General features: G+C 40.7%; 1 protein-coding gene across 8 annotated transcripts in view; it reads left to right on the top strand.

Annotated features, from left to right (window-relative positions):
- LOC121738636 (transcription factor 12) overlaps positions 1 to 27334 on the top strand; it is a 91440-nt gene that overhangs the window by 53524 nt on the left and 10582 nt on the right. For 2 of the 8 annotated variants that reach the window (XM_042130872.1, XM_042130865.1), the window contains exon 1: positions 20150 to 20682. The exons of 2 other annotated variants lie outside the window; for them this stretch is intronic. In XM_042130872.1, coding sequence (XP_041986806.1) covers positions 20305 to 20682 — 378 coding nt within the window. In that variant the 5' untranslated portion in view covers positions 20150 to 20304. Of the gene's footprint in view, positions 1 to 9838; positions 10085 to 15334; positions 15341 to 20149; positions 20683 to 27334 lie in introns of those variants that run through there. 4 more of the 8 variants (XM_042130832.1, XM_042130849.1, XM_042130856.1 and 1 more) reach the window with 4 other exon arrangements.

The raw sequence follows: 27334 nt of genomic DNA, 5'->3' as shown, positions 1-27334 counted from the left end.
CGCGGCAAGCAGATCGACCGTTGCTCTACGTCATCGAGTCTAGCTCTAGCCTCTCGATCTAGATATAGTTTAGTACTAAAGTTTGATATTAATTGTTTATAGTTCCAATAGTGGATCACCCCACCGTAGTTGACCTTGAACGCTTTCAGGTCGGTTATCCCCTACCCCCGGGGTCTCAGTCCCGTGCGCCGTCCCTCTCGCACAGCTACACCCGTCCCGCTCGCGCGCGCTAGAGGGGTCGACAACGTCGCTCCGAGTTTCACTCCGATCGGCAGATAGTTTGAAACTAGATTCAGACAATAGATATACAAGTTTGAATACGTAGGGAACTGTGGACGAGACTTTTGAGAACTACTTGTACAACTTGCACACGAGCATCGTGTATTCGTAGGTGCTAGTTGTAACTTTACATACTAAATTGTAATCGTTCATATTTTTTGATATGTAAATATTTTGCAGTGATTCTTTGTACAGGAACCTAGGTAATTATTATCTTATGCTGAATAATAACTCAAATATGTTAAATATTCTCATATGGAAAATGATCTTGGTATTAGTTATTACGTTTGTATAAGAATTGCGAGGGCACCCGGACTCTTAAGTGTAAGAAGTAACAAATAATTCAAAAAAACAAAAAAATTCTGGGAGCACGGCAGTGCTCCAGCCAAGCTTTTTAGCAAAGGCACGGCCGTAGCATACTTTTCTCGAAGCGGTTCACGGCTTTTTCACACCCCCTTTATCTTCGATGTTAATAAAGCTAGGGATTTAGAAATTCGGTCACTAGGAGCAAGTATTAAAACTAGCTTTACCTCCAAATTACATAACATTTCGATAAATAGTTTAATAGTTACGGATGGTCAAAGTTACTACATTTTGTCACTCACTGACTGACAGATCATCAAAATTCTAAGGTACCTCTAGCAGACTTAGAACCTTGAAATTTGGCAACAAGGTAGGTGGTTATCCACAATGAAAAGAAAAATTATGAAACTGGCCAAGTGCGAGTCGGACTGGCGTACATAGGGTTCCGTACCGTAAATTTGTATGGGAGCCTCTTAAATCACAAGTATATGTACTTTTTATTACTTATTATTAAAGTTGAAATACAATTAAGTATTTTCTGAAATTTTCAAAAACCTTACTTTTACCATTATGTATATAGAGCAAAAAAGGGCAAAAAACGTGTTTGTGTGAGTATGAACTACCCCAAATATGAAGTTTTATATTTGTTTTTCTTGTGCTCATTGCCGAGCCACTATAACAATTATAAAATAAAGAATTGATAAATTCACTGAATGTTGATTTAAATTACAAAATAAGTTGAAGGCTTGGCTTGAATGTGATCTGAAAACTTTTTACGATAGATGGTCGCTGTTAAGCATTAGTGTCCTAACCCACAATTTTTTTTGTTGATAAATTTTGAATGCAGTCTTGTTCTAAATCATTTATAGAACATAACTGCATTCATAACTAATGTAATTTTTATGTGGGTTAGTACACGAATGCTTAACAGCGTCCAGATATAGTGCATGGCTATGCAATATTTTGCTTGGCTCCTTTTTACATTTAATGTTTTGGTGGGATATGTTTTAACTTATTTATTCCGAAACCGTATCAGCAGAGTAGACAGAATTATAGAGTACTAGAGATCGCCCAATGGTCGAAATTCGACCTTACTTGCAACGACATTAGGGCTACTAAGTACCTATTTGTAAAAAAATATTGACGTCATCATAGTTTTTTTCAATTCTTGTCTCTGGGACTCAGCTGATCTCAGACTGGCCGTTTGATCTAAAATTAAATTAAAAAAAACAATAATCTATTTTCAATTTGTCAACTTGTTGTCAACAGACTTCAACCATAAATAAAAGAGTATAATTCGTATGTATAGGCTTGTCACTCAAAAATCTGTCATCTTTTTTAGTAGTAGTGTCGTAGTGTGTGTAAGTTTTATTTGTTAAAAATATATATGATAAAAGCATAATTTTAAAATAATATTGGCTCGATGCACTCCTTCTCCATATAAACTACTAGCTGTTGCCCGCGACTTCGTCCGCGTGGACTTTAGTTTATAGCGCGCGGTGTCAACAAAATGTGTGTCAAATTTAAAAACTTTTTAAAACCCTGGTAAGTGGTACCCCTCTTAGGGCCGCGCTACACCGGAATGGCAGCGCTGAAAGTGCTCGCCTCGCCGCTGCCATTCCGGTGTAGCGCGGCCCTTAACTCCTTAATCCCCATAAGGCCCACTTGGGCCGCGCTAAATGTCAAGCGCCATTCCGTCAAGCACCATAAGGCCCAAGTGGGCCGCGCTCTTCATTCGATTATATTTCGTATTTAGCTGATTTAGAGACTACTTTTGTATGAAGAAGTTGGGTTAGTTACGATCTATGATACATTTGCCACATTCTGAATGCAAAATATTATACAATCTGTGGTCGACGAATATTTTTCAGTCATTTGAAAATCGTGAAATTTTTCGTGTGTGTTCTGCAGTGTTGTGTAATTTGTTTGAAATAATGGATTGATTTAACGAATGTAAGTAGTAAAATACCTAAATTTACTAATAATTAATTATTTTAGATAATCATTTGAAAGAAATACATCGTAAAAACTTTTAGGTTACACTCGAAAATTTGGTTTAGTTTTTGGTGATTTGGACGTGATTTGCTTCATATATTTGAAAATTAATTACGTAAAACGCTTATACAAGTTATTACACAATGTCTCTAAGACAATTTATATCAATATTATGCATTACGTTTCTAAACAATTGAGAACAAAAGTTCACAGATAACGGCTATTTTCTGCCGGCCGCGCCATTTTGAACTTTATTTATATAGCACTAATGACGAAGTTTGCTTGTGGGTTATACGAAACCGGTTTTTTTGGGTCGTAAATCACGGCTGTTTTTATAAACAATTCAAGATGTTTCGATGAGTTGTTGATACAAGGGTCTAATTTAGGGTTCCGTCGTGTAGATTTTAACAAAATATTGTTTAATTTGTAATCAAAGGGTCTGAAAAATAATTTTCAAAGTACATACTGTGAAAAGAATATTAAATCAGACTAAAAAGTATAATTATGATGGCTTGATAGATAGAAAATTTAACATAGCTGTTAATGTTTTTTACAGAAACATAAAATGTGGGTTGGATGTAAAAATATTATATTATTTGTAAAAAAGGGGCGGGGCCTGGCGCCATTTTTTTTTTGGATTTTGGATTTCTATTTTTGACAGATTTTTTCCGAGTATCCAGTGGTTAATTAATCAAAATACCCAAAAACAGCTGTGCAGTGTGCACATAATCTATACTAACATTATAAATGCGAAAGTATCTCTGTCTGTCTGTCTGTCTGTCAGTCTCGCTTTCACGCCAAACGCCAAAAGTATCTCTGTATGTCTGTCTGTCTGTCAGTCTCGCTTTCACGCCAAACGCCAAAACTACCGAACCGATTGTAATGAAATTTTGTATACAGATAGTCTAAAGCCTGAGAAAGGACATAGGCTACTTTTTTACTGGAAAAAAGGGTTGTAAGGGGGTGAAAATGCGTAAATTTGTTCAAATTAAGTTAGTTCCAACAGTTCATAATAGATGGCGCCGTGCGTCTTCTACATCGCGCTGACGCTTGCTCAAAAGTCTTTCTATAAGACGTGGTATCATCTTACATTTAAGTTTCGATTTTTTTTTATTGTTATATCTATTCTACGGTATCAAATAAGTCAGTACTTTATCTGTGCAGTGACGTAACCTTAAATCTATCAATGATAAACAGTTTATGGGTAAAATTGAGTAATTGGAGGGCTAAATAAGCTTTAAAATTTGGCATAAAATATAAAGTTTAATATAAAAAAATGAAATACTTATTGTGTGCACACTGCACAGCTGTATTGATTTAAGGGGTACCAGGGTTTTTTTATAAAAGCTTTTGACACCAATTTTGTTGACATCGCGCGCTATAAACTGAAGTCCACGCGGACGAAGTCGCGGGCAACAGCTAGTGTTACAATAAAGTAAAAAATAAAACGCCATCTGTTGAATCGTATTAGAACTAAAATGTTCATTCCATCGATAAATTTCTGGATTTTTTATAATATTATACATAAAATATGTTTAAGATTTTTGAAATTTTATTTTAATAGGTACACATCCAAGACCCAGGAACATTGAAAACTTTTTGTTCCGCCTGCGGGACTCGAACCCAGGACCCCCGGGATGAGCGCTGGCCACGCGCAATGCGAATTCATTTTCATCGATATTTTCATGGAAATAAGATATTTTCCCACATCAAAATGTAGCCTATGTCCTTTCTCAGACTCTAGAATAACTGTATACAAAATTTCATTGCAATCGGTTCAGTAGTTTTAGCGTGAAAGCAAGACAGACAGACAGACAGACAGACAGAGATACTTTCGCATTTATAATATTAGTATGGATAACTGTGCGAAATTTCATGCTCCAACGTTTCCCCATTTTTCATAAAAAGGGTTACAAAGTTTTTCTCTCACGTATTAATATATAGATAGATGCCGACTTAGAACTGATGTTGAAATTTTTTAATTTGACGTATTATGACGAAAATCGTCGCTAGGGTTGTTAACTTGTTACCTACGAATTTAAAACTATGACATATTCGCTGGACGTGTTCCTCTTTGGTCGTATTGTTGTTTGTGTTTCGGCACATGCGATTAAAATTGTCAGAATCTAATTTTGAAATCTTTATTTTAAATATTAAAAAATAAATTATATCAGCCAGCGCGAGGCACATTCCGTTCATAATCCTAGTGAAACCCGACGAATTTGACAGATATTGAAACCTGTCCGTCTCTTTGCAGTCGAACTACTGGTAGTTATGTCTATTGTGGTATCAGTTACGACATTTTACCAAAGAGTATTTCCTACAGTTTATATTTTGATGTACTATCGATTGGCACATGACTTCATCTCTTGCCGCCGGCAAAGATGACTTTTTATCGCGAATTTGTAGCTGTGTACCTGGAGGCTTCATACTAAAATATCCCATGCTCTTTAAGGGGCAAAATTTTTGCCTATTTTTGCGCTATAACGGTACGGAACTCTTCGTGCGTGAGTTCGACTCCCACTTGGCCGATTTTTTAAATATGCTAATTACTAATAACTAATAAGACTACGACTAAATATTGAAAAGCCACTTTCAATAAGATTATGGCAGTACCGGAAATGGCACGCATTATCCGTGAGATGACGCCTACTTCATATTTGGCGACCTCAGCGTTCGATCTACTACCAAGATCGTACTTAATATGGTAAAAAAATTAAAACACTAGCTTGCGTAGTAGAATTTTCATAACTTTATTATTCGTGGTATAGAAAATAAAGGAATTTTCTCTCTCTCTCTCTCTCTTTCTCTAGTCCTCGTAACTCTCGTAGGGGGGGCTAGGTGCTTCAGGAGGTCCGCAACAAAGAAGTTTGGGAACCTCTGGTTTAGGCGCTATGAAGAGACTAGATGCTATACTACTTTAAAATGATTACCCTTTGTTTTAGATTTGCCGTAATCCTGTAAAAAAGGTTGCCCTAACCCACCTACAGGAAACCTGTAAAACAGTTACTTGTGTAAAACAGCTAAATGGAACCTTTCGCGAATAACATCGGAAATATTGCGACAGATTACAAGACGTGGCGCGGACAGTGACGAGGATCCCCGCGTTACGTCACCACTCACCACTCACCCGTCAGCCCGACGGGGCTGTCTCCCGCACGCCTGTTGCTGCCTTGGTGCTGTTGCGCAACCTTCGACACTGTTTGACGAGTATTGCTTGTTGTTTTGTTGAAAGCCGCGGGCGTATATAGACAAGGGGGGGGGAGAGGGGGGAATCGCCCATGAAGGGTTCCGCAGCAGCATATCGGCAACGTGCTGAGGAAATCAAAAACATATTTTCTTTATACATGTACCGCAACGATTTTAACTGGCGAGGTACATATAATATAATTATTGTCGAAATTGGAAAAGTAAGATGGATAATAAAGGGGGGGGGGGGGGGGGGCCCCCCAGGACACCCCCCTTATATACGCCCATGTTGAAAGCAGTAGTCTGGGTGGAATCGACCCTTTAGATGCGGTTTTCTTAGTTTCCTAAGCCTTTCAATTGCCAAATCTTAGAAATTTTTAGAGTTGATAAGACGTGCTCGTAGCTTGTCTTGTGTTTCAGCAGTCAAAAGGGTCAAGACCTGTTAGGTTTTGTCAGATTTGAGTTTGAGTGGTATTTAGTGAAATGCATGTCTTACCCAGTCGTATTTGCCTTTTAGGGTTCCGTACCCAAAGGGTAAAAATGGGACCCTATTACTGAGACTTTGATGTCTGTCTGTCTGTCCCCAGGATGTATCTCATGAACCGCTATAGCTTGACTTCTGAAATTTTCACAAATTGTGTATATCTGTTGCCGCTACAACAAAAAATATTAAAAACAAAATAAAGTTAATATTTAAGGGGGGCTCCCATACAACAAACGTGCTTTTTTTGGCTTTTTTTGCTCGTAATCCATAATGGCAACATATAGGCACTTGAATTATTCACAAAATATTTAATTATAATTTTACTTTAATAATTTATAATAAAATTAAAATAAAATAAAAAATTAAAAAATTAATTCGCATACAAAAATCAAATTTTTTTACTCTATAAAGGTACGGAACCCTTCTTGCGCGAGTCAGACCCGTACTTGGCCGATCATTCAATAAAATGATATCGATTATTTAGTGTGCGATTATTACAGGATAGATAGTAGAGCTCTATAACGTGTAATGTACAGTAGCGGGCGGTGATGTACGATCACCCTCCGCCCGAATTCGCTCCACATTAACTGGTCTCGAAGCCGTAAACACCCTCGTTTTGTTGTTATCGCTCCTCTAGGCGATACACTACAATATATACAGGCTACAGCTACTCGCGCACTTCTAAACATTAAATTCATACAATCATAAAACATCTTTCTTTCATCTCATCTTAATTTTTTTCTATTTCTCCGAAAACAATGGCAAAAAAGTTTTAAAAAAGTAGTGCTATTTTCATAACTACGTTGCAGAAACGATTGATGAAAATGAGTATATTGTTTAGGATGGAAAAGTTTCAGCGATAGGGTACAATTATGTTTACATTGCAAAATAAAAGTCGTCACGTGTAGTCGCGAGCGAAGACTAGTGTACCGTTGTTTCATATTATGTATGCGATGTAGAGTGTAGAGCTGTATGTCGCCCTATCCTTGGTGTGACATGCGAAAAGAATTAGCAATCGCCCCGATATCGCGGCTAATAGGTTTATTGATAGTAGAGCCGATGTAGAGTTGCTCAGATTGGGCTATTAAACTATTTGGGCATTTTCAAAAAAATGTGTACCCCTGGTTTTTACCTTGTCCCTTGACTTCGCTACAGATTATTTGTAAAAAATTACATAGGTACTAACATTTTGTAATTTTAATGTAGGAGCAAAAACAAGTTTTCTTTGATTAAAATACATTCACGTTTGTATAAAATTTTATTTAGTATGAGATTTATAAGGGATTTTAAGTACCGAAAACTATTAAATTCACCTGTCCCCTTCCCAGAAGTTGTAACAAAATCTATAAATAACTATTTTTTTTCTTAAAGTAAGTTACTTAAAAAACATATGTTAGATTCCTAAATACTTAATGTATCAATTGAATGTCTTGTTATTGAAAAATCTAACATAATTTAATTAAAATTATAATCATGAAAAAACAACCCGACCGGAATGTTCTGTTTAGTGACCGTTTTTTTTTAGTTTTATGAACATACTACAAAAATATTTTCGGCACTAAATGATAGCACTATATTTCATTGTACATCGAGAAACTCCAATTTGAATTTAGTAGTTAAAAATCTGCTACAAGACGCGGACGCAGGTTGGACGGTTCTTAAGGAACGGTTTATTTGTTCAGATAAGTGACCATATTTTGTAAGCATTATTATACTTTCTCCAACTGTTTTTACTGTTGACACGTTGCAAAATTAGCTTAGTATTTAGTATAAAAAATGAAATTGTGATAACTATTATCGGTTATTTACAAACACTTTAAAAGTAAAAGAAAGTAATATTACGTGACTTCCGATTTGTGACTTTTCGTATGGTCACATATAATGGAACGGACAATTCACAACAGGCGGAAAGCATAAGGCTTAGTTCACATTTTAAATAAATTATTTTTTTATTCACAGATTTTATTAAGAAAATTGGAGATTTTTAAACTGGTACGATTAACGTACAAATATATTTTTTATTACTTATGTGTTAAGGTGACGCCGCGGTAAAGTAAAAAACCGTTTTGGATATGTTTTAGATTGCTAGTTTTCTATGAAAGGCCGGCCCGGCCTCTCACAGAAATATGTGTGCCGCCGGGCGGCTCGCGACTGTCAGGGGTGGGATTTGACAGACCGCCGGGCAGCAAATGACAGACTAGAGGTTATGTAGTTAAGTGAATAGATGGTAACACTTACTTCTGCTATAAAAAATACCCTCTTTCGTTGAAGGCAGCTAGTGAACTAACTCGTACTCTACATTCAGCTGAAAAGTTTTTCAGCTAACTCTACGTTAGAAATGAAAACGATTAGCACTTTTTTCCTTTTTTTTTGTTTGCTTTTGTTTTGAGCAGCCGCTTATAAAATGTATTCGATGGTTTTCCTTGCGATCGAGCAAAAGAATTCTATTATATTCCTAGAACAGCGAATTGAATTATGACGCATAACGTTATCGAGTACTATCTCTACATACTACGGCGTATCTCCGCTCGGCCGGACTAGGTAGCACCACTAGCACCACTACAGCTAGAAGGTGAACTTTAACCGCGGATCAAACTTATTACGAGCGTCAGGACAAAGAGCTCGTAATAATTACATTACGTCAGTATAGCGCACCCATCCCGCTCTGCCCCCCCGCCCGCCCCGCGCCCGCCCCGCTCGCTTCATCTCGCGAGAAGTCGGCCGGCTAATGACTCCGTATCCCCCCAACTTGGAAAGCTCGCTGAAAATGAAAAAAACTTGACAAACTTTAACCTCATTATTGTTACGCTCGCTACGCGCGGGAAGTGCGGCAACGTCGCGCCGCGCCCGCCGCGCTAGCCGGGGTTGCCAGTCATATAAAGCTCCTGCACCCCGGTAGGCGGCTAAATAGATCGACTAGTGAGTCTAACGTGTGATATGTAACTCGTTACTGTAGCAGTCAGCAGGATGTTTTCTTATCAGACCTATTGAGAACGTTTATAACACTCCTAAGCCATAAAAACATAATGCGTATTAAGTTATGTGGATATAGAAGCTATAAGCATATTTTAACTTTAATATTATTGGTTATTAATATTTATTAAGTATACAAAATTAGTGCAACATAATAAACAGTATAAAAAAAGTCATAAATTAAAATCAACGCAGATATTAAGGTGGTGGGGCCGCGGCCGTACTGAATAGTAGGTTAATGGAAAGACGCTTTAATAGTCGACCGGTATCATAACATTTTATTTAAAATTACAAATATTCAAAACTTTACAAAACTAATTATATATTCTGAATTCTGATTGTCGATCTAATTTAATTAATCGTATAGATTGCGGATGGTCGGGGTAGTGTTTCTTCTATCGGTCGGGATATTGTATCTTTCGACCTCACCTTTTCAATAATAAAACTATTTCTGGTAATTTCTTTATGCTATAAAAAATTCTCGGCCTTCGAGACAGCTATTTCGAAATGATCCTTTCGCTGAGCTAGTGCGTTTATCGAGTACAGTTTAGATATCGTAGTGTTCGGGGTAGGAAGGATGTTCGGGGTGGCAACACCGGCGGGCGGCGGGCGGCGCGAGTGAGCGGCAGTCGACCGTGGGCACGCAGGAGCCGCGGACGCGAGCGTACACGCACCGCATGCCCTATCAGCTCGCGCGTAAAACTTTTATATAACCAGTGCAGTGTGTGCCGATATAAAACTCATTGTCTCGCCGTGTTTACGTAGCACTCCTATTGTTTTCGAACTGTAAGATTGTGGTGTGTTTTATTTCGCGAGTGGTGACGGTTTCCGCACAAAGGATTTGCCCCGTCCGTGCTGTTGGTAACTACGACGGAACTTAGTTTTTCATAAGCTGCGGACCTTTCGCGCACTCACGCGCGCTGTCATACGCGGAGGCAAATATATTTTATGTTCACTGTTTTGTAGCTGACTGTGACTCGTTAACGAAGTAGGTGCCTTAAAATATAAGGAGTAGAATAATCGAAGTAACGTTTAGGACAGTAATGATTGTATAGGATATATTATTATATTTTTAAAGAGAGCTGTAAAATCTCTAATATAATACTATGGCATATTTGAGCTTTTTGTAAAAGTTCATGAAAAGTTCTGAAAGTGAAACTTTCATCAGAAAAGTCTAAGAAACGTCGAAACGTTATTAATTATTATCGTTACAAGTCTATTAGCCACTTATGAGCTATAGAAAAGGAAATGCGCAGAAATGTAAAGCATAGAACTGAATAATGTTGATTGTCGACTCTACGGTAGAGCGATTTTAGTCGAAGCTCGCAACTCTATGTACACCGTTGTTGGTGAGGGGTTGGAGTTACTTGTTTAGAAGTTTACGAGACAAACATACTCTATTCTGAAGTAGAGATAACTAAAAAATAAATTATAAACAAAAACTTTTTGAAAAATAATCTAAAAAGAAGAAAACTTAAAAATCTACAAATCGCGCGACAAGGTTTTATTATCATGCAAATTGTTTAAAATGATATTGAGGATTATAACTTAATAGTTACAATTTTGAAGGAGAAATTAATTTTCTTCTTTTTAGACTATTTAAATAAAAGCTTTTTTTTTTCAAAAAGTTTTTTGTTTCTTATAAGTAATTAATTTTATTTGAGGTCGAATTTCGACCATTGGGCGATCTCTAGTTCATCCTAGTTACTAATTGTTAAAGGATGAGAAACTTAATTACCATTCTCTACCTTGATAACATTTCATATTTAACATTTGAAAACACAGTATTATAAAATTACTAGCTGTCCCGGCAAACGTTTCTTTGCCATATAAAGTATTTCGCCCGAATTATTTTATTGAAGTGACTAAATAAGTATGTCACCATGGCAACGTCCATCGCTATCCCGTCGCACAAACAATGGTCGCAGCCAGTCTCGAGAATTTTATATATAAGATAAGGTGGTTTAAAATCAGCTGTAAAACATATGGGTTTTATCGAGTGGGTCTATTCTTTAGCAGCAGATGACGTGTATAAAATTTAAAGCACTTCATAGATCTGACTTCCGGATAACACGTCTTCACTTCATAGATCTGACTTCCCACTAACACGGAGCCGGGAGCTCGGAGACTGAGTTTCCCCGATAATGTGATGCGACACGATCGCACGAGATACGCGGAATACTTTATTCTAATGCCGGCCAGTGTCTAGCGGCTAGGAATTGTTTAATGTATTCCAAACATCGCGCTCGGTCTACTGTTACCGTTTGAATTTTACAACGCGATAGCCATTATCATCAGCCGCAACAAGAAACTCATGATTTCTTAGCTCTGCGTTCAAGTTTCAACGTAGAGTAGACCCAACGAATACATTGTGATAAAAAATTTTAATAAGTTTATTTTATCAATATATTGTGTGTCTTATAATTTTAAAGAAAAGTATGTTTTTTTAACTTTCCTATTTTCCGTTAAATGTAGAGTTAACAAATAAAGATTTACGTTATTTGTTAACTCTACATTTAACGGAAAATATGAAACTAATTACACAAAATGTAGTGAAGCAACTTTTGATAGTTCCACTTAATCAGAGTATCAATGAATTGTTGAAGATTGATCGGCCAAATTCAAAACACGTTTTTTCCGTCTAATCTACACTAAATCCGTGCAAAATTGTGATGACGTCAACGAACAAGTCTGTAATCTGGCCAGTGATATCAATTATCGCCGACTAATTGTATTATTACATGTAGACAGCTTCATTAAACATAAATGACAATATTTCAAATAACCTACGTTGTAGCCTAGGGGAAACCTTTATGTAGAGTTAGAAAACTAACGTTACGTACGTAGAGTTATCCCAATTTCCGGTAGATTTTATTACTGCTTCTACCTCGATTCGTGCCTCGTAACTTATATTACAACTCCAAAACTTAGTTCCTCGAGTTTGTAGCTCATTAACAAACGTCATGAATTATGAAGGTATTTCTTCAAAAGTAGACGAATAATTGAAACTTGGGAGCCAATTACGTGGTTTAATTTGAAACGTAATATTGTATATAATCGGTATCGACGTATCGACCGCACCGAGGAGCCGCGGCCTGTAATTACCCGTAATGGATTTATATTCGCGAGCCGCTCGCGGCCCGTCCCACCGCTGCCACCGGCCTGAATAATACAACACAAGAAACTTCCTTTACACCCGCCTGCATAATACATGTACGCTGCACATCGCCCGCTCGCACAGTCGCGCGGTGCCCCGCCGAGAGGAGACGCGAGCATCAGTCGTTGCTGATAGATGAACCACCGAGGGACGACCGGTCTCGCGGGCGCGGAACAAAGGCTCGGTATCGCTGAGGTCGCGACTCGCAGTCGGTCGGGCGTCTCGGCCGGGAGTATCTGGTGACGTCACGCCGCTGACCCACTTGTCGCCGATAGCTACTCCCGTGCACCGTACAGACATACTATGTAGATGTTATTGAAGCTCGGCGGAGTTTGTAAACAGCGCTCCGTATCGTTAAACGATTATTGTTCCGTGACGTCTATTAGGGTCGGCAGAAATCAATCCTGATGCTTTAAGACTGCAGTCGTGGGGACGACTACCATTTTTAATCATAACTCGATCATTCGATTGACCTGTAATGAGCTTTTATCGTGGGCTAACTCGTTTATAGTTGGTGTGATGCCCTCGCGGTCGCGGCGGCATACAGACGGTACAGTGGGTCCGGCGAGTGACGCGCGCTGAATATTTATTACACGTATAATTGTATGATTTATTAGCGATAGACATCGGCCGCGGTGCCCGCTCGGTTATTAATAAAGGGGCTCGCGTTGGGCTTCATCCTGAAACTGTCCTGTAGCTGGAGGGTCCAAACTTTCCCATAAACCTTAGTTCTTCTGGCATGCAATAATTAAAGGGTATATGTGCAAATAATTAAGGAGTAACTAAACTACAGTCACTTTCTTTCCTCTCGCTGATCTGCCTCTATTTAACTACTTTTGTTCAATCTCTATTTCGGCACTCTCTATTGAGACCTTTCTAGTTGTTGCCCAAAAATGCACTTTATTATGCAATAATTATGCCCTATATCTTTTCACGGGAACCTACGTTCAATCAAGAGCTATAACATCGAACTACGACACCGGAAGGTTAGGTGAAGGGTATCGGTTGTCCCGGGGGGCGGGTGCGGGGCGCGGGGGGCGGATGCGACAGTTAAGATGTCACATCCGCTCACCGACATCCGGGGATCTACCGCGTCTAGGTGCTCAAACGAGACCCTATTATTGACTTTATGTTTTGCCAATAGTAGAGTCGATTATTTATCTTTGACAGTGTTAGACTAGTTCGTTAGCTACTCGTCGCCCTTCAAAAACAAATAAATGATCGAATATTGATGTTATATAAAATAATAATCTCTCCCGCCCACCGCGGCCGGCATCGCTGACGTGGCGCGCCGCCCGCCGTCCACGCGGGGCGGACTCACCGACTCGCACTACCCACCACACACCACACACCACACACCACATAACACATTATAGTGACCTAGCAGGACATGATGACTTTGTGTCTGAATAACTTACGCTACATAAAGTCCATAATTAAATTATAATATATAAACGAATCTGAGTTTTCATGATCAGTTTACTGTTAACACTTTAACAGATCAGCAGTGAATACAAGAGAGACAAGAGGTCTTGAAAAAAGTTATGCCCTGCCAACGGCTAAAGAGTAACGGTGACATGCTGTTGCAGTTGTAACTTGTAGCGTTAAAGGCAATCGACGGAACAAATGGTCTAGAATTCTAGATCCTACAATGCTGGAGGACGGCGGAGGCCAGTTACGGCGCACGAGCTGCATTAATCACGAGATAATTATGCCGGAATGTCCCCCTGCACTACACCTTTGTCCTTACCAGTTACCACATACTGTAAACATCAGACAACCAACATCAAACAACAGTTCAGTTCTTCATTCTTGTAGCTTGACGCTTTATGCTACTTCGGCTTTACTGTTTTATATCATTATTAATTATTGACGATATTTAAACGATCGTTAGTTATGTAAATATTTAATAGATATGTGATTTATGGAAAGATTGAACATTATTTTATGTAAATACATACGCGTTCCGAGCAAAAAATTATAACATCAATATTAATAGAGATACAGCGAAACATAATACATAACGAACAGGGTCGTGATTTATGCGGTAGGTGTTAGTGCGAGCGCGAGACAAACAGGTCCGCCGTGATTTAGCGCTAATGAGATGCAGATAGAGTCAGGTACCTGCAGCGGCGACCGGCGACCGGCCGTCTGCCGCCGCGCAACGCCACCAGTCAGTAGTCACCACATTACCCGCACTGACGCTGCTGCGGACACCGACGTCGCGACGACCGCAAATCTTAGATTAGCCCTATACATTAAGTACGTTTAGGGCTATAAAAGTAGATAGTCAAACATCACGAAACTCCACAGGCGTAAGCGTAGATAGAGCTGTAGAGGTCATTAAGTAAATATTATGCATTATCAAAAATTTTACCGGACACAAATCCACTGTAATCTCCAAGGAGATCTAAGATCCCCACTCCATAGTTTACCAATAACTTTCTTCGAGTATATTTCTATAAATAGCTTTTAGCTAAAAAGCCAAGATAGCGTTGTGTAGCAGAATGTGTAAGTTACCTTTATGCCCCAGTACAAGACTACAATGTGATGTATCGCGCAAACAGCACTCATATGCAGTTGATAGTTGATACACACACTCACACGCCGACGAGCGAATAGTCAGCATTCTTCGCGATCAGTGCCGACTGCCGAGCTAATCGAATCATAATATTGTTACTTGTTAGTTGTTACTCATTGCTCGCCGCTCAGTTCTTAGTTCTCTATCACATTACACATATCATAAATCGACCATTTAAGGTTACCCTGACACAATATGCCGTATACGCTTACGCTCTAGCTGCGACATTATTTTGTAACTTATGAAATTAAGGGCCTGTTTCACCACTTCCTAATAAGTGCCGGACAGGCTATCCACAACTTAACTTGACAGATGGAGTATAGAGCATCAGCTGTCAAATAAGTTGTGAATAGCCTATCCGACACCTTATCAGGAAATGGTGAAACAGGCCCTTAATGTTTTTAAAACTAGTACAAATGTAAAATTTTAAATTACACTCGAGTGTCTCGAGTATACTTCTGAAACGGTGATGTAAGAAATCAATCGAGTAATCAAATCCAACGATTAATAATCGTATCACCGGACAGAGTAGACGTGACGAAATAGCATAGCCTCCTAATTAAATCCGATCGGCACCTGGATCCTCCAGATACCGACTTCCGATATCAATAGTCGAAGGCCTCCGGGCCTCTCAATAAAAGTATCGTAAATATAGATCCGTCTCGAAAGTGCTCGCAGGAGGCGCGAGCGCCAGTGCCCGCTGAAAAACACCGAGATATGCGCAACTCCGAAGTCCGAACACGCGACATCCGAACAGGTGCACCGCGTTTTTGTTTTGCCCATAATGGACCCGTCCGACCGGTCGCCGCACGAAATTCGTCAGCTGGTCGAATATTCATAGAGCTTGTATAATATTCAAATTTTAATTAATACGAGAATCGCGCGAGACGACCGTCGATGGCGCAAGGAATAGATCCATCGCATCGAATCGGGCCGAGGCGGAGCTGGCTCTGAGATGCGGGACGACAGTCGACAACGTAATAATATAATCCCACCAAAAACATTTTAATGTAAAAATGTTGCCAAGATGAGAACATAATATTATAGTTCGTCGTGTCAAAAAGTAGTGAGATCTCATGTAGAGCCAAGTTTCTAACCTTACACACTCAACCCTAAATCTAAAAACCTTAATTTTACCCTAAAGCACGGCAAAATATTTGATAATAATATTATAATGTGTCAGCCGCACAAGGAGAATCTATAAACTCTACACATTAGTCAAAATCGGTGGCCTGGCCATTTATCATTACTGTGTATTTTAGTTTAGTTTAGTATTAAGTTCAAAGTCCTGGCGAATAACAAAATGGCCAAGCCACCGATTTTGACTAATGTGTAGAGTTTTTAGATTCTTCTCATGCGGCTGACACATTATAATATTATTATCAAATATTTTGCCGTGCTTTAGGGTAAAATTAAGGTTTTTAGATTTAGGGTTGAGTATGTAAGGTTAGAAACTTGGCTCTACATGAGATCTCACTACTTTTTGACACGACGAACTATAATATTATGTTCTCACCTTGGCAACATTTTTACATGAAAATGTTTTTGGTGGGATTTCATTTCTTTTTGTAAGCTGGTTTACGTTGTTTTTTCTTTTGGTTCATTTTTTAGGGTTCCGTACCCATAGGGTAGAAACGGGACCCTATTACTGAGACTTCGATGACGTCTGTCTGTCTCCAGGCTGTATCTTAAGAACGGTAATAGCTAGAGAGTTGAAATTTTTACAGATTATGTATATCTGTTGCCGCTGTAACAACAAATACTAAAAACAAAATGAAATATATATTTAAGGGGGGCTCCCATACAACAAACGTGATTTTTTTGGCCTTTTTTGCTCTATATAAATAATGGCAACAGGTAGGTACTTGATTTTTTCTCAAAGTCCTTAGTTATATTATGTCTACTTTAATATTTAATAATAATATTAAAATAAAATAAAAAATTAAGGGGGGCTCCCATACAAAAAACACAAATTTTTGCCTAATTTTGCTCTATAATGGTACGGATATAGGTTAAGTTGGGTTTGATAATTTTTATGTTGTTTCAGTACTAATATTATGTTACATACCAAATTTCAGCTTTCTAAGACTTCAGGAAGTACCCTAACAGTTTTGATGATCGGTGAGTCAGTGACCAAATTGTGGATTTTTGGACACCTATAAAATCTAAAGTATAATAGCTACGATATTCAAAATTTGCGCATTTAATAACTATACCCATGTCATTATATCTTAAAAATTTCAACTATCTGGCATTATTCAAACCAAAGTTACGAGGGTTCAAAAATACGACGAAACGTTTCGAGAAAAGGTAGGTAGTGCCCTTGCGCGCTTCGCTTGGCTCATCTTGGCGGGGGCACTCCCGTGCCCCCAGATATGAAACTGCTCCGTCTGTCTAGAGTTTTGTCGCATATCGCGGCTCGGAACGTGTTAATCGGTCGGTATCTGGACAGGTGTATTTTATAGAGTACGCTGTCGCGAGGCGCTGAGGTCGATTCTCTGTTTAATGTCATTCCTTACCTCGAAGCTCAGCGAAACAACTAATCAATAGTGATCTGTCATTCGCACCGTATTACCATCACGATTATCGTGGCGGGCCGTACCACGAAACTGTTTTGAGACTCAAACAATCGTACGAAAATGCCGCGTTCTACTCTAACAAATGTGAAATGACGTTGTTAGAGCAGGACGCGGCATTCTCGTTCAATTGTTTGAGTCTCAAAACGGTTTCGTAGTAGGCCTACTGGCTCGATCGTTCGTCGCGCTTATGTCTTTTAAAACCGTTCGGCTCTCCAAACGAACGATCTTCCCGGAATATACCTAGCATATCGTAAACGTCGCTGAACACTATCGACCAGCTTCCGCGAGCAATCAGTTGCGACTTGCGAGTCGCAGGTTCATTAAACAATGAACGACAGACGTGAATCGTGATGCGGTCGGAATGCGCGAACGTGACATAGAGTAGCGGAAGCGGCGGTGTGGACATTTTTTGTGGTGCGGTTCCCACGCGGCTGCGGCGATAGAACACGCGCGGGCAGGTGGCGCAGGGCGGTGCACTCCCGGTTCGAGGCCGCTCTCGGCCGCATGTGGTCGCTGGTGAACGACCGCGAACGCACCTCCCTGATCCGACTCCAACTCATCGGAATACGTTTAGGTCTGCTACGTTCCTGTGGCTAGGGCCTTATGCATAATAAATTATGTAGGTACGTGCGACACTCGTAGTTCTCTCCGTGGCTCGGTGCCAATGACGTCGTCGGGCGCGACGCGGAGGGACGTCACCACCGCCGCCCGCTACGCTGCGACAGAAGCCGGGGCGGCGGTTTCTCTATGCATATGAACCTTCGACCCCCGAGCGCCGAAATCCGGGTCAGAGCGGGTCCGCGCGGGGCCGACCGGTCGGCAGCTGGCCGGCAGGTGTCGCGGTGCCGCAACATCGCCCGCGCTTCTAATATACGACGTTTCACGTAATATCAATGAGCCACTCGAGGAATTGTTTGTACGATAGTCCTCGATCGCGGCGCGAGACATTCTTGTGTAATTATTATTGACGTCAATGTACATATAGGGCGGGAGACAGCCTCCTGGTACTCGATACACTCGTAGCTGAGAAATATATGCGTTAAATCAGTCTATCGACGTCTTTCCGTCGATGGACTCAGTCATAAATCATAATATCGTAAATTAAATAAAATTTTATTGACTCGCAAAAGAAACTTTCGGAAAAAACGCTTTGTTCAGGTATATATTAAATAATCGTAACTCTCCAATGTTAGTTCTATTACCGTGATCTTAATATTGTTACGATCTCGCGTCGCGTCAGCGGTGACAATGAGTTTTTGTTTCGCTGAAACAGTCTGCTACGGAGCAGGTAACGAAATTTGCGGGGCGGCGGAGTTTTTGTAGGCTAAAAAATTCGATTACTTTTCTCGAGAACATCTGTAGTCGTCGAGCATCTCGGGAGTTCGGCGACGATGCACAAACAATGTTCCCATATGTAAGCGGAGGCCGTGCGAAGTCGGGCGCGGTGTCGGGTGTCGCCGCCGGTGGTCCGAGCTGTGCGCTCACCGAAAATCCGACCGTCACAACACCGGCCATTCTCACACGCTTCACCTGACTGCCCCTGACTGCCCCCGCCCGCTCACCGCTGCCCACTGTCCAGGACATAATCCGAATCACGACTAACGGTACACGTTAACCCCCCGAGGCAACCTTTATCTGTGGACTGTAGACAAACTGTAGACCGTAATTCACCGACCAGAGTTTAGTGCCTAGAGTTCAGGAAACACAATTCACTCTAAACACTATTATTCCTAAGTATTTATCGTACTTATTCAGCAGTGAAACCTTTGAATTTTGGATTTTTCCAATGGCATCAGCTGGTGATCGGTTCTGTTTTTGCGTGTATATCGAATACCACGCAGCTCAAACGCCCGCGGACGGCATGTGTGAATTGTAATGTGTCTCGTGGTCGACACAAGTGTTAGGGTTATTGGCCCTTAACTATTCAGTGGGAAAAATATTCTGCAAGCATTTTAAAATCGTAGAAAACTTACGAAATAATATTATAATATCGCTGTCTTTCAGTATGTAGTCAAATAACCGTTTCTTAAGGAACTTTCGAACATGAACAGGATGTTGTTCGGACGGGAGGTAAGTGGGTCTATCCATTTACCTCCCGTCAACCCTAACTCCACTCTGCACAGCAACATCACATCTTAATTCAAACCCGCGACCGTCCGCGTCGGAGCGCCCCTGTAACTCTTTGATATTATTATTATTCGCGAACGAACCGAGGGCTGCTATTATCCCGGACTTTCGTAACGAGACATTGTGAAAGTATGAAATGTGTCAGCGGTACAATAGCCGGGCGGGCTACCTGCGCCGGGCGCGCTTTGTGCCCGTTCCCAGGCGCTGCACCGCCCCGGCCCGCACCGACAAGGTGTTCGGATTTAACGCCGTAAACTGTATTCAATTTCACTTTAATTGAAAATACCGGATCGATACCTGATACGTCACATTTACTTTGAAGCTTTCTTCGATATCACACGGCGGGCGAGAGCCTCGCCGCCTATTTCGTTTAAAGTCAACAGTCAGCCGTTAGATGTACATACTACATAATAAATAAATATAATATGCCTCCCCATTTAAACCATACCCTATTCCGAGTTATAAAATAATATTTTCTTAAGAAAGAATACGCAAACGGAATTACCGTGAAATAAATTTGCCTTCGGTGTCATGCGGACCGCATTCTCGTAGCAGTGAATACAGATGGTGCATCGAAGTGACAAGTGTTCGCATAGAGTGACATAGCCCCGCGGCCCGATGAGGAAGCACAAGTGAGATGGCGCTGCGGCACGACGGCATGGAGGGCGGGTACCTGGTCGCGGAGCCGCCGCCCGCCGACCACTACCAGGCCAAAGACCTGGCCACCGAGTACTTCAACACCTTCAGCCAGGCCTGCGACTCCTACCGCCCCGAGCCCGAGCTCGAGCTGCGCCACACCTCCGACTCGCTGCGCCTCACCTCCGAGATCCTCGAGGGCCGGGAGGAGTTCATCAGCACCGACTTCCTGCTGGCCCGCCGCGAGCAGGAGGAGCGCGCCCGGGAGGAACAGATATTCCAGTTCGGCCAGCCCGACGCCGCCGCGCTGCTGCGCCACCGCGCGCGCCGGCGCTACGACCAGCTGCAGCCGCCGCCCGCCACCAGCCAGGAGAGCGGGGTGAGTCGCCACGAGCGCTGCTGCCGCACCTACTGTAATACTCCGTCGAGTGGTTGATCTATTTTATAAATTAGAATAGTCGTTCGAAGAACTTAGAACGTAAATCTATCACTAACCCGGGACAATAAGGAGACGGCTTAGATTTAGGAGAGCTAATTTATGCTAAAAGTTTCAGCCGTTAGTATTTACGGCTACTATTGTTGCGCGTACTCGCTAGTCGCTACGCACGGAGCTAAAATACAGTCGCGTCGAGTGGTGTATAAAACGATAGCGACAATAGTGCGCGGAGTGCCGCCGCCTACTCGCCGCAGAATTAGTACTCTAATAATACATCATAACACGAGTCACAACCAAATAATATATCATAATCTGCCTCCAATGCCGCGCGCTTCGACACCTCGACGCCGCGCGCTCGTGTACTGCGTGATGTATAGCTTGTCATTACCGCTGCATCACCACATTTGACATATAGAAACACCATTTTTAACTAACTAGAGATCGCCCAATGGTCGAAATTCGACCTTACTTGCAGCGACATTAGGACTACTACCTATATTTTGTAAAAAATATTGACTTCATCATAGTTTTTTTCAATTCTTATCTCTGGGACTCAGCTGATCTCAGACTGGCCGTTTAAGCATTGTCTAATCTTAATATATATATTTCTTGTGTGCGTGTGTATGTGACTGAACTCCTCCTAAACGACTGGACCAATTTTGATGAAATTTTTTGTGTGTGTTCGTGGAGATTCGAGAATGGTTTAGATTTACAGTTTGGTCTACTGGAAAATGTTTTTTCAATTAATTTCTTATTTATAAGGAGTTGTTGATTTTGGAATGTTTTACATTAGATCCGGATGGACGTTGCCATGGTGACATAATTATTTAGTCACTGCAATAATAATATGGGCGAAATACTTTATATGGCAAAACAACGTTTGCCGGAACAGCTAGTAGTATCTAAAATTAAATAAAAAAAAAAACAATAATCCATTTTCAATTTGTCAACTTGTTGTCAGCAGACTTCAACCATAAGTACCAGTCCCAAAAGCTTCAGATATTCTGACATTGACTGAACTCACGATAAAATTAGCTGGTACCGACTTCAAATAATGAAGACTGTAGTATGTACAGAAATAGTTGAGATTTAGACGAATTCTGAAAAAAGCACTATTATAGAGTAAGAGTTATTTAATACTTTTTAGTTCATATTATTATTGTTTTTACCTTGGAAGTCGATTTTAATTTTTTGTTAAAAATAATAATTCTCTCACGTATTAATATAATTATAGATTTAGGAATTAGTTTAATTTGGTTACAAACAGCGTTTGGTTACTTTACGCGATCGAGGTTACACTTCATATCCAAAAACAGTTCGGTGTCGTTTATTTTCAGTATTTTGGGTACTTAACTATTAGGTATATCGAATCCGTGCTACCCGAGATATGTGTGAGTGAGGAGCCCGCGCCCGAGGTCCCTGGCGGGTATCGCGTTACACATCCATTAGCGCTGGTGTAGTGGTGTCGGATGCTCGCTGCCGGGGTACTAACAATACATCACTATTGGGACTGTGTCTTCCTCCCGAAATGCTAATATCGATGATTATTATCAGAGTTGAAGTAGGGAAGTTCAATTTAAAAAAAATGTCCTGGCTTTTTAATCTGAGCACTTTAATAGTTTCCAGGAGATACCTTATCTAATTATTGGGGATTATTTTCCTTAAAGATATACTTAGGCGTTGTTAACATCGAGTAGCACCGTAAGTAATGTTTAACAGATGGTATGGAGTACGGAGTACGTTCTGGGAACGGTGTGCGGTGGCCGGTGTGGATGCGATGTTGATTCATGCGTGTTCCGACTTCCAGTGCGATGTAGCGCGAGTCTGTTGGCAGTTGCCACCGCGGTCGCCCTCGAGCCTGGACTCGATCATTGTCAACCCCGGTAGGAACATTAGCGACAACCAGAAGAGCTGTACTTTCATCTAAAAAATGAAAGCCTTTGTCGCGTCTATGGCGTATATCTCTCTGTAGTATAAATATCGTTGTCCCTTTCCGGGCACAGGTGACACCTTATTGTTAGTTTGTGACAAGTGGCTACAAAATTTTCATCATCCGAAGTATACAAAAATCCGGCATAATATGAATGTTTTATGTAGCTGATACGGTATACCTAATGACACTCCTATAACTAAAGTATGTTGTACTTCCGTCGCGGGCCTACGTCGCTTCGGCAGGAAACGCTGAGCCCTGTCGGGCGGGGTCGGGGCTCCCGCCGCGCCGCGCCGCCCGCGACTGATGGGAGTTGGACTCATTATGAAGACAGACAAGCGAGGAATCTCTGGAGTTTGGTTGTATAGTTTAGGAATTCAACAAAGTGGTGAATTCGAGGCTGTCTCCTGAAGCGAGGGGAAAATATTAATTTCAAAATATTTGACACGAGAGATGAATCGAATACTTTTGTCGATAGGGAAGCGTAAGAAGCCGCGATCGGCGGCTCTCGGCTAACAATAGCGGGTGAGTCACGGAGGAATGAGCGCCGGATCCGGCTAACTGCCCCGTATATTAACTTCGACTCGCACCAGACTGATGGCGCTCGTAAACCCGGGAGCGATCGTCCCGCCTCCCCAGTCCCCACCTCCCTGCTGCTCCGCCGGCTTACGTCACGTTTCGCTGAAAAACCCCGCTGCATCTGCAGCGATGGTTTTCGCAGAAAACGCGCGGCGAATAAGCCCGGTAGGCGAAATCGGTGCTATGCGATGTTAACTATCACGTTTAACGACTGCAGCTACTCGCTCTGTCTGATAACGGTCATCAAAAATTTAGTTCTATCTTCTAAACTCCCCCTCTCTCCAATGTAAGATTAGATGAGATTTGACTCGACTCCCTCCCCCCCTTAAACACCTCACATAATTTGTGGACGCCCCCTGATGACAGACTGGCCTTGTAATGATTGTCTAACAGTATTTAAGATTCAATAAAAAAACAAAATCTATTTTCAATTTGACAACAGACTTCAACCATAAATAAAAGAGTACAATTCGTGTATATAGGCTTGTCAATCAAAATCTCCTTTTGTGTGTGTTGTAGTGTGTGTAATGTTTTATTTGTTAAAAAAATGTATGATAAAAGCATAATTTCAATCACCTACGTTTCCGCATTTTTCTTCAAAAGGGATCCAAAGTTTTTTGCTCGCGTATTAATATTATATATAGATTTACTAATTAGTTCGAAAGAAAATAATTTAATTCATACTTTGACGTGATACATCTACTGACTGTCAAACAATCCAACGCGTTTACGTAAGAAACCCTCATTTTGAAAAATCTCACGTGAGATTGGGGGTGAGGGAGGGGATTGAATAAAATCTCATGAAATCTCACTAGGCGGGGGAGAGAGGGTGAGAAAAAAAAGCACCTCACTTAACTGACATAATATTATAATACCCCTCAAGTTGTTTTGGTACCATAAATTCTATCAAACCAACCTTCTTGAGTGGTTGTAGATGTTGACTGTAAGTAGAGAGTGTAGATTTTAATGAATTGTCTTAACACAACTAAATATTACATAACAGTTTTCAGTACATCCAGCAATTAAAAACCGAAGTGCAGTATCTATATTATATGAATATACTATGATGTATATTTAAGGCACCAGATAGAGGAAACTAAAGTACTACTACGAGTATCTAAAGAGTCTAAAGACCGGCCAAGTGCGTGTCAATAAAAAGGCCAAAAAAATACAACAAACGTGATTTTTGGCCTTTTTTGCTTGATATCAATAATGGCAACAGGTAGGTACTTGATATTTTCAAAAAGGCCAATTAAGGCCTTATAATTAAACTAGCTGTTGCCCGCGACTTCGTCCGCGTGGACTTTGGCTTATAGTAAAGTTGTTCCCGTATATCATTTGAGTCGCTTACGCGCAAATCAGAAAAGGATATTGTGTGGGAACCGCACATTTTTATACGATACGATACACGATAAATGGGCTATCTAACACTGAAATAATTTTTCAAATCGGACCAGTAGTTCCTGAGATTAGCGCGTTCAAATATAATTTCTCCCGTTTTTTTCACACTTTCCACTATTTCTTCGCTCCTATAAGTCTTAGCGTGAAAAATATAGCCTATAGCCTTCCTCGATAAATGGGCTAACTATCACTGAAAGAATTTCTAATTTAAGAGTTTGTTACATCTTATTATCTTTTGATCGCAATATAACCGTGTTGGCGATATATCGATCGCCATCAACTAAGGACATAGCCCCGTTTCTATACTCTCTCAACGACGCATTAATAGCTAAAATAGATCGTACGAGCAATATAGTGATCACGGGTGACATAAACATAAACATAGCAGAAAACTCCAAGGACCCCAACAAAGACCTAACCTTTTATTTTTTTTTTGATGCGCAGGGGAAACCCATCATGGGTGCCCCGGGTTGGGGATGTGCCTCAGTTATCTGAAGCACCCCGGGGGTATATGGGACTCTTACCCACTAAAACCACCTGCGGATTGCCTTCAGCCGTATACGGAGGGATGTCCTGGATCTGTCTAACACAGGACTCCCTCCACGACCGGCCGGTCTACCTCAAAAGAGACGGACTTCCACCAAAGTGGGAACTCTCCGGCAAACTGAAGCGTTCCCCCCTAACCTAACCTAACTCTACTAGTATCATTCGTATCACACCTTACCTACTCGACTTTCCAGCTGTCTTGACCACATCATGCTAAAGTCCAAACTTCCCGTCAAAACAATTATTGTTGCCCACTCTACTATATAACGGACCTCGATATTACCACACTTCCTAACAACACAAAAACTAAAGACAGGACCCCGGAAAACTACTAAACAACTAGATTATAAACAAATATCCAGCGAGCTGGCTAACTTAGATTTTACACCAATCTATCAATTACAAGACCCCAATACAGCAGCAGATCTATAAGTTTCCACTATGAGGAAAATAATAGAGACTAACACAAAAACGAGAAAACTCTCAAACCGAAAGAAACTTTTAAAGCCGTGGGTAACGCCCGGCCTCCTCCGCTGCTTAAAATCGGCCAAGTGCGAGTCGGACTCGCGCACGAAGGGTTCCGTACCATTATAGAGCAAAATTAGGCCGAAAATTGCTTTTTGTATGGGAGCCCCCCTACATATTTATCTTATATCTTTAAACGATCAATTCTCAGCCTGGAGACAGACAGACGGACAGACAACGAAGTCTTAGTAATAGGGTCCTGTTTTTGCCCTTTGGGTACGGAACCCTAAAAATGATCCTTCTCTTATTTATACAGTGTGTAACAAAAATAAGTGATAATACTTTAGGGTGTGTACGTGTTTCTTGTAGAGAGTTCACTGTGAAAGTAGCAGCGCTGAAAGACGAAATTTTTTTTTACTATTGTATGGGCAAGGGTCAAGGGGACGCTCGGGCGTCACGAGTTTCCCCATACAAAAGTGAAAAAAATTTTTGGTCTTTCAGCGCTGCTACTTTCACAGTGAATTCTCTACAAGAAACACGTACACACCCTAAAGTATTATCACTTATTTTTGTTACATCCTGTATATTAATACGTGAGCCAAAAACTTTGTATGCCTTTTGACGAAATATGGGGAAACGTAGGTGAATAAACTTTTGCACAGTTATAGTTTATATGGTGAAGGAGTCGAGCTAATATTATTTTGAAATTATGCTTTTATCATACATTATTTTAACAAATAAAACATTACGCACATACTCACAAGTCACACACTTGTTTGCGTGTAAATAAAACTTATGTGAAACATTTCGGCGGCACGGCTTCCTGTATACGACTATCGCGCGCCTCCCATCTATTACGTCATCGATAATTTCTTTATCTACACGCTTTTCTTATCTTTTTAATTTAGGAATAATTTTCTTTGCAAAAACTAACAAATAATCATTAAGAACCTGCCAAAAATATCAAAGCATACTAGCCCCTTCTACACACCCCGCTATCCTCCAATCGTGATAATATAATGATTCCATGAATCGTGCCCCCGAGCAATGTCTGTTAGTCTGTCCAACGCTGACAAAAATGGGTCTACAGAATATCAGGGGCTGTGAAACCTACAGTCATGAACCTGAGCGGATTCCATTTCACGGTTTAAACATTACAGTGCCTACCATAGAAATGGATCTGCCTACAATTTATCTCTAAATGCGCCTTGTTTATTTAGCATTATTGTCTTTTTTTCTGTTTTTAACCCCCGACAAAAAAGAGGGGTGTTATAAGTTTCACGTGTCTGTCTGTCTGTTTGTCTGTGTGTGTATCTGTCCTTGGCATCGTAGCATCCAAACGGGTGGACCGATTTTGATCTAGTTTTTTTGTTTGAAAGCTGATATGATCGAGAGTGTTCTTAGCCATAGTTCATCAGTTAGCCTGTTCAGTGCTGAACAATCAGGGTTTATCTGGTTCATGAAAGGCCGTTGGCCTTTTAACTTGTAGTCGTTTGATGGGTTTTATATTTCATTCTAGTTTGTGACATTTGTGAATATACAATATACCTATACACATAATAATGGAAAGTTGACTTGGTGCTGCAGCATCTCCTGGTAATCAATAGGATATCCAACTCCTCGCCGACTTAGAGCAGAGGTTTCGTGTTTGGGCTCATTTTAATTGCGACAACC

This window comes from Aricia agestis, chromosome 2 (assembly GCF_905147365.1).
Source record: "Aricia agestis chromosome 2, ilAriAges1.1, whole genome shotgun sequence".
Lineage (NCBI taxonomy): Eukaryota > Metazoa > Arthropoda > Insecta > Lepidoptera > Lycaenidae > Aricia > Aricia agestis.
Note: the sequence above shows the minus strand (reverse complement) of the source record. Positions and strands in the feature narration are given on the sequence as shown.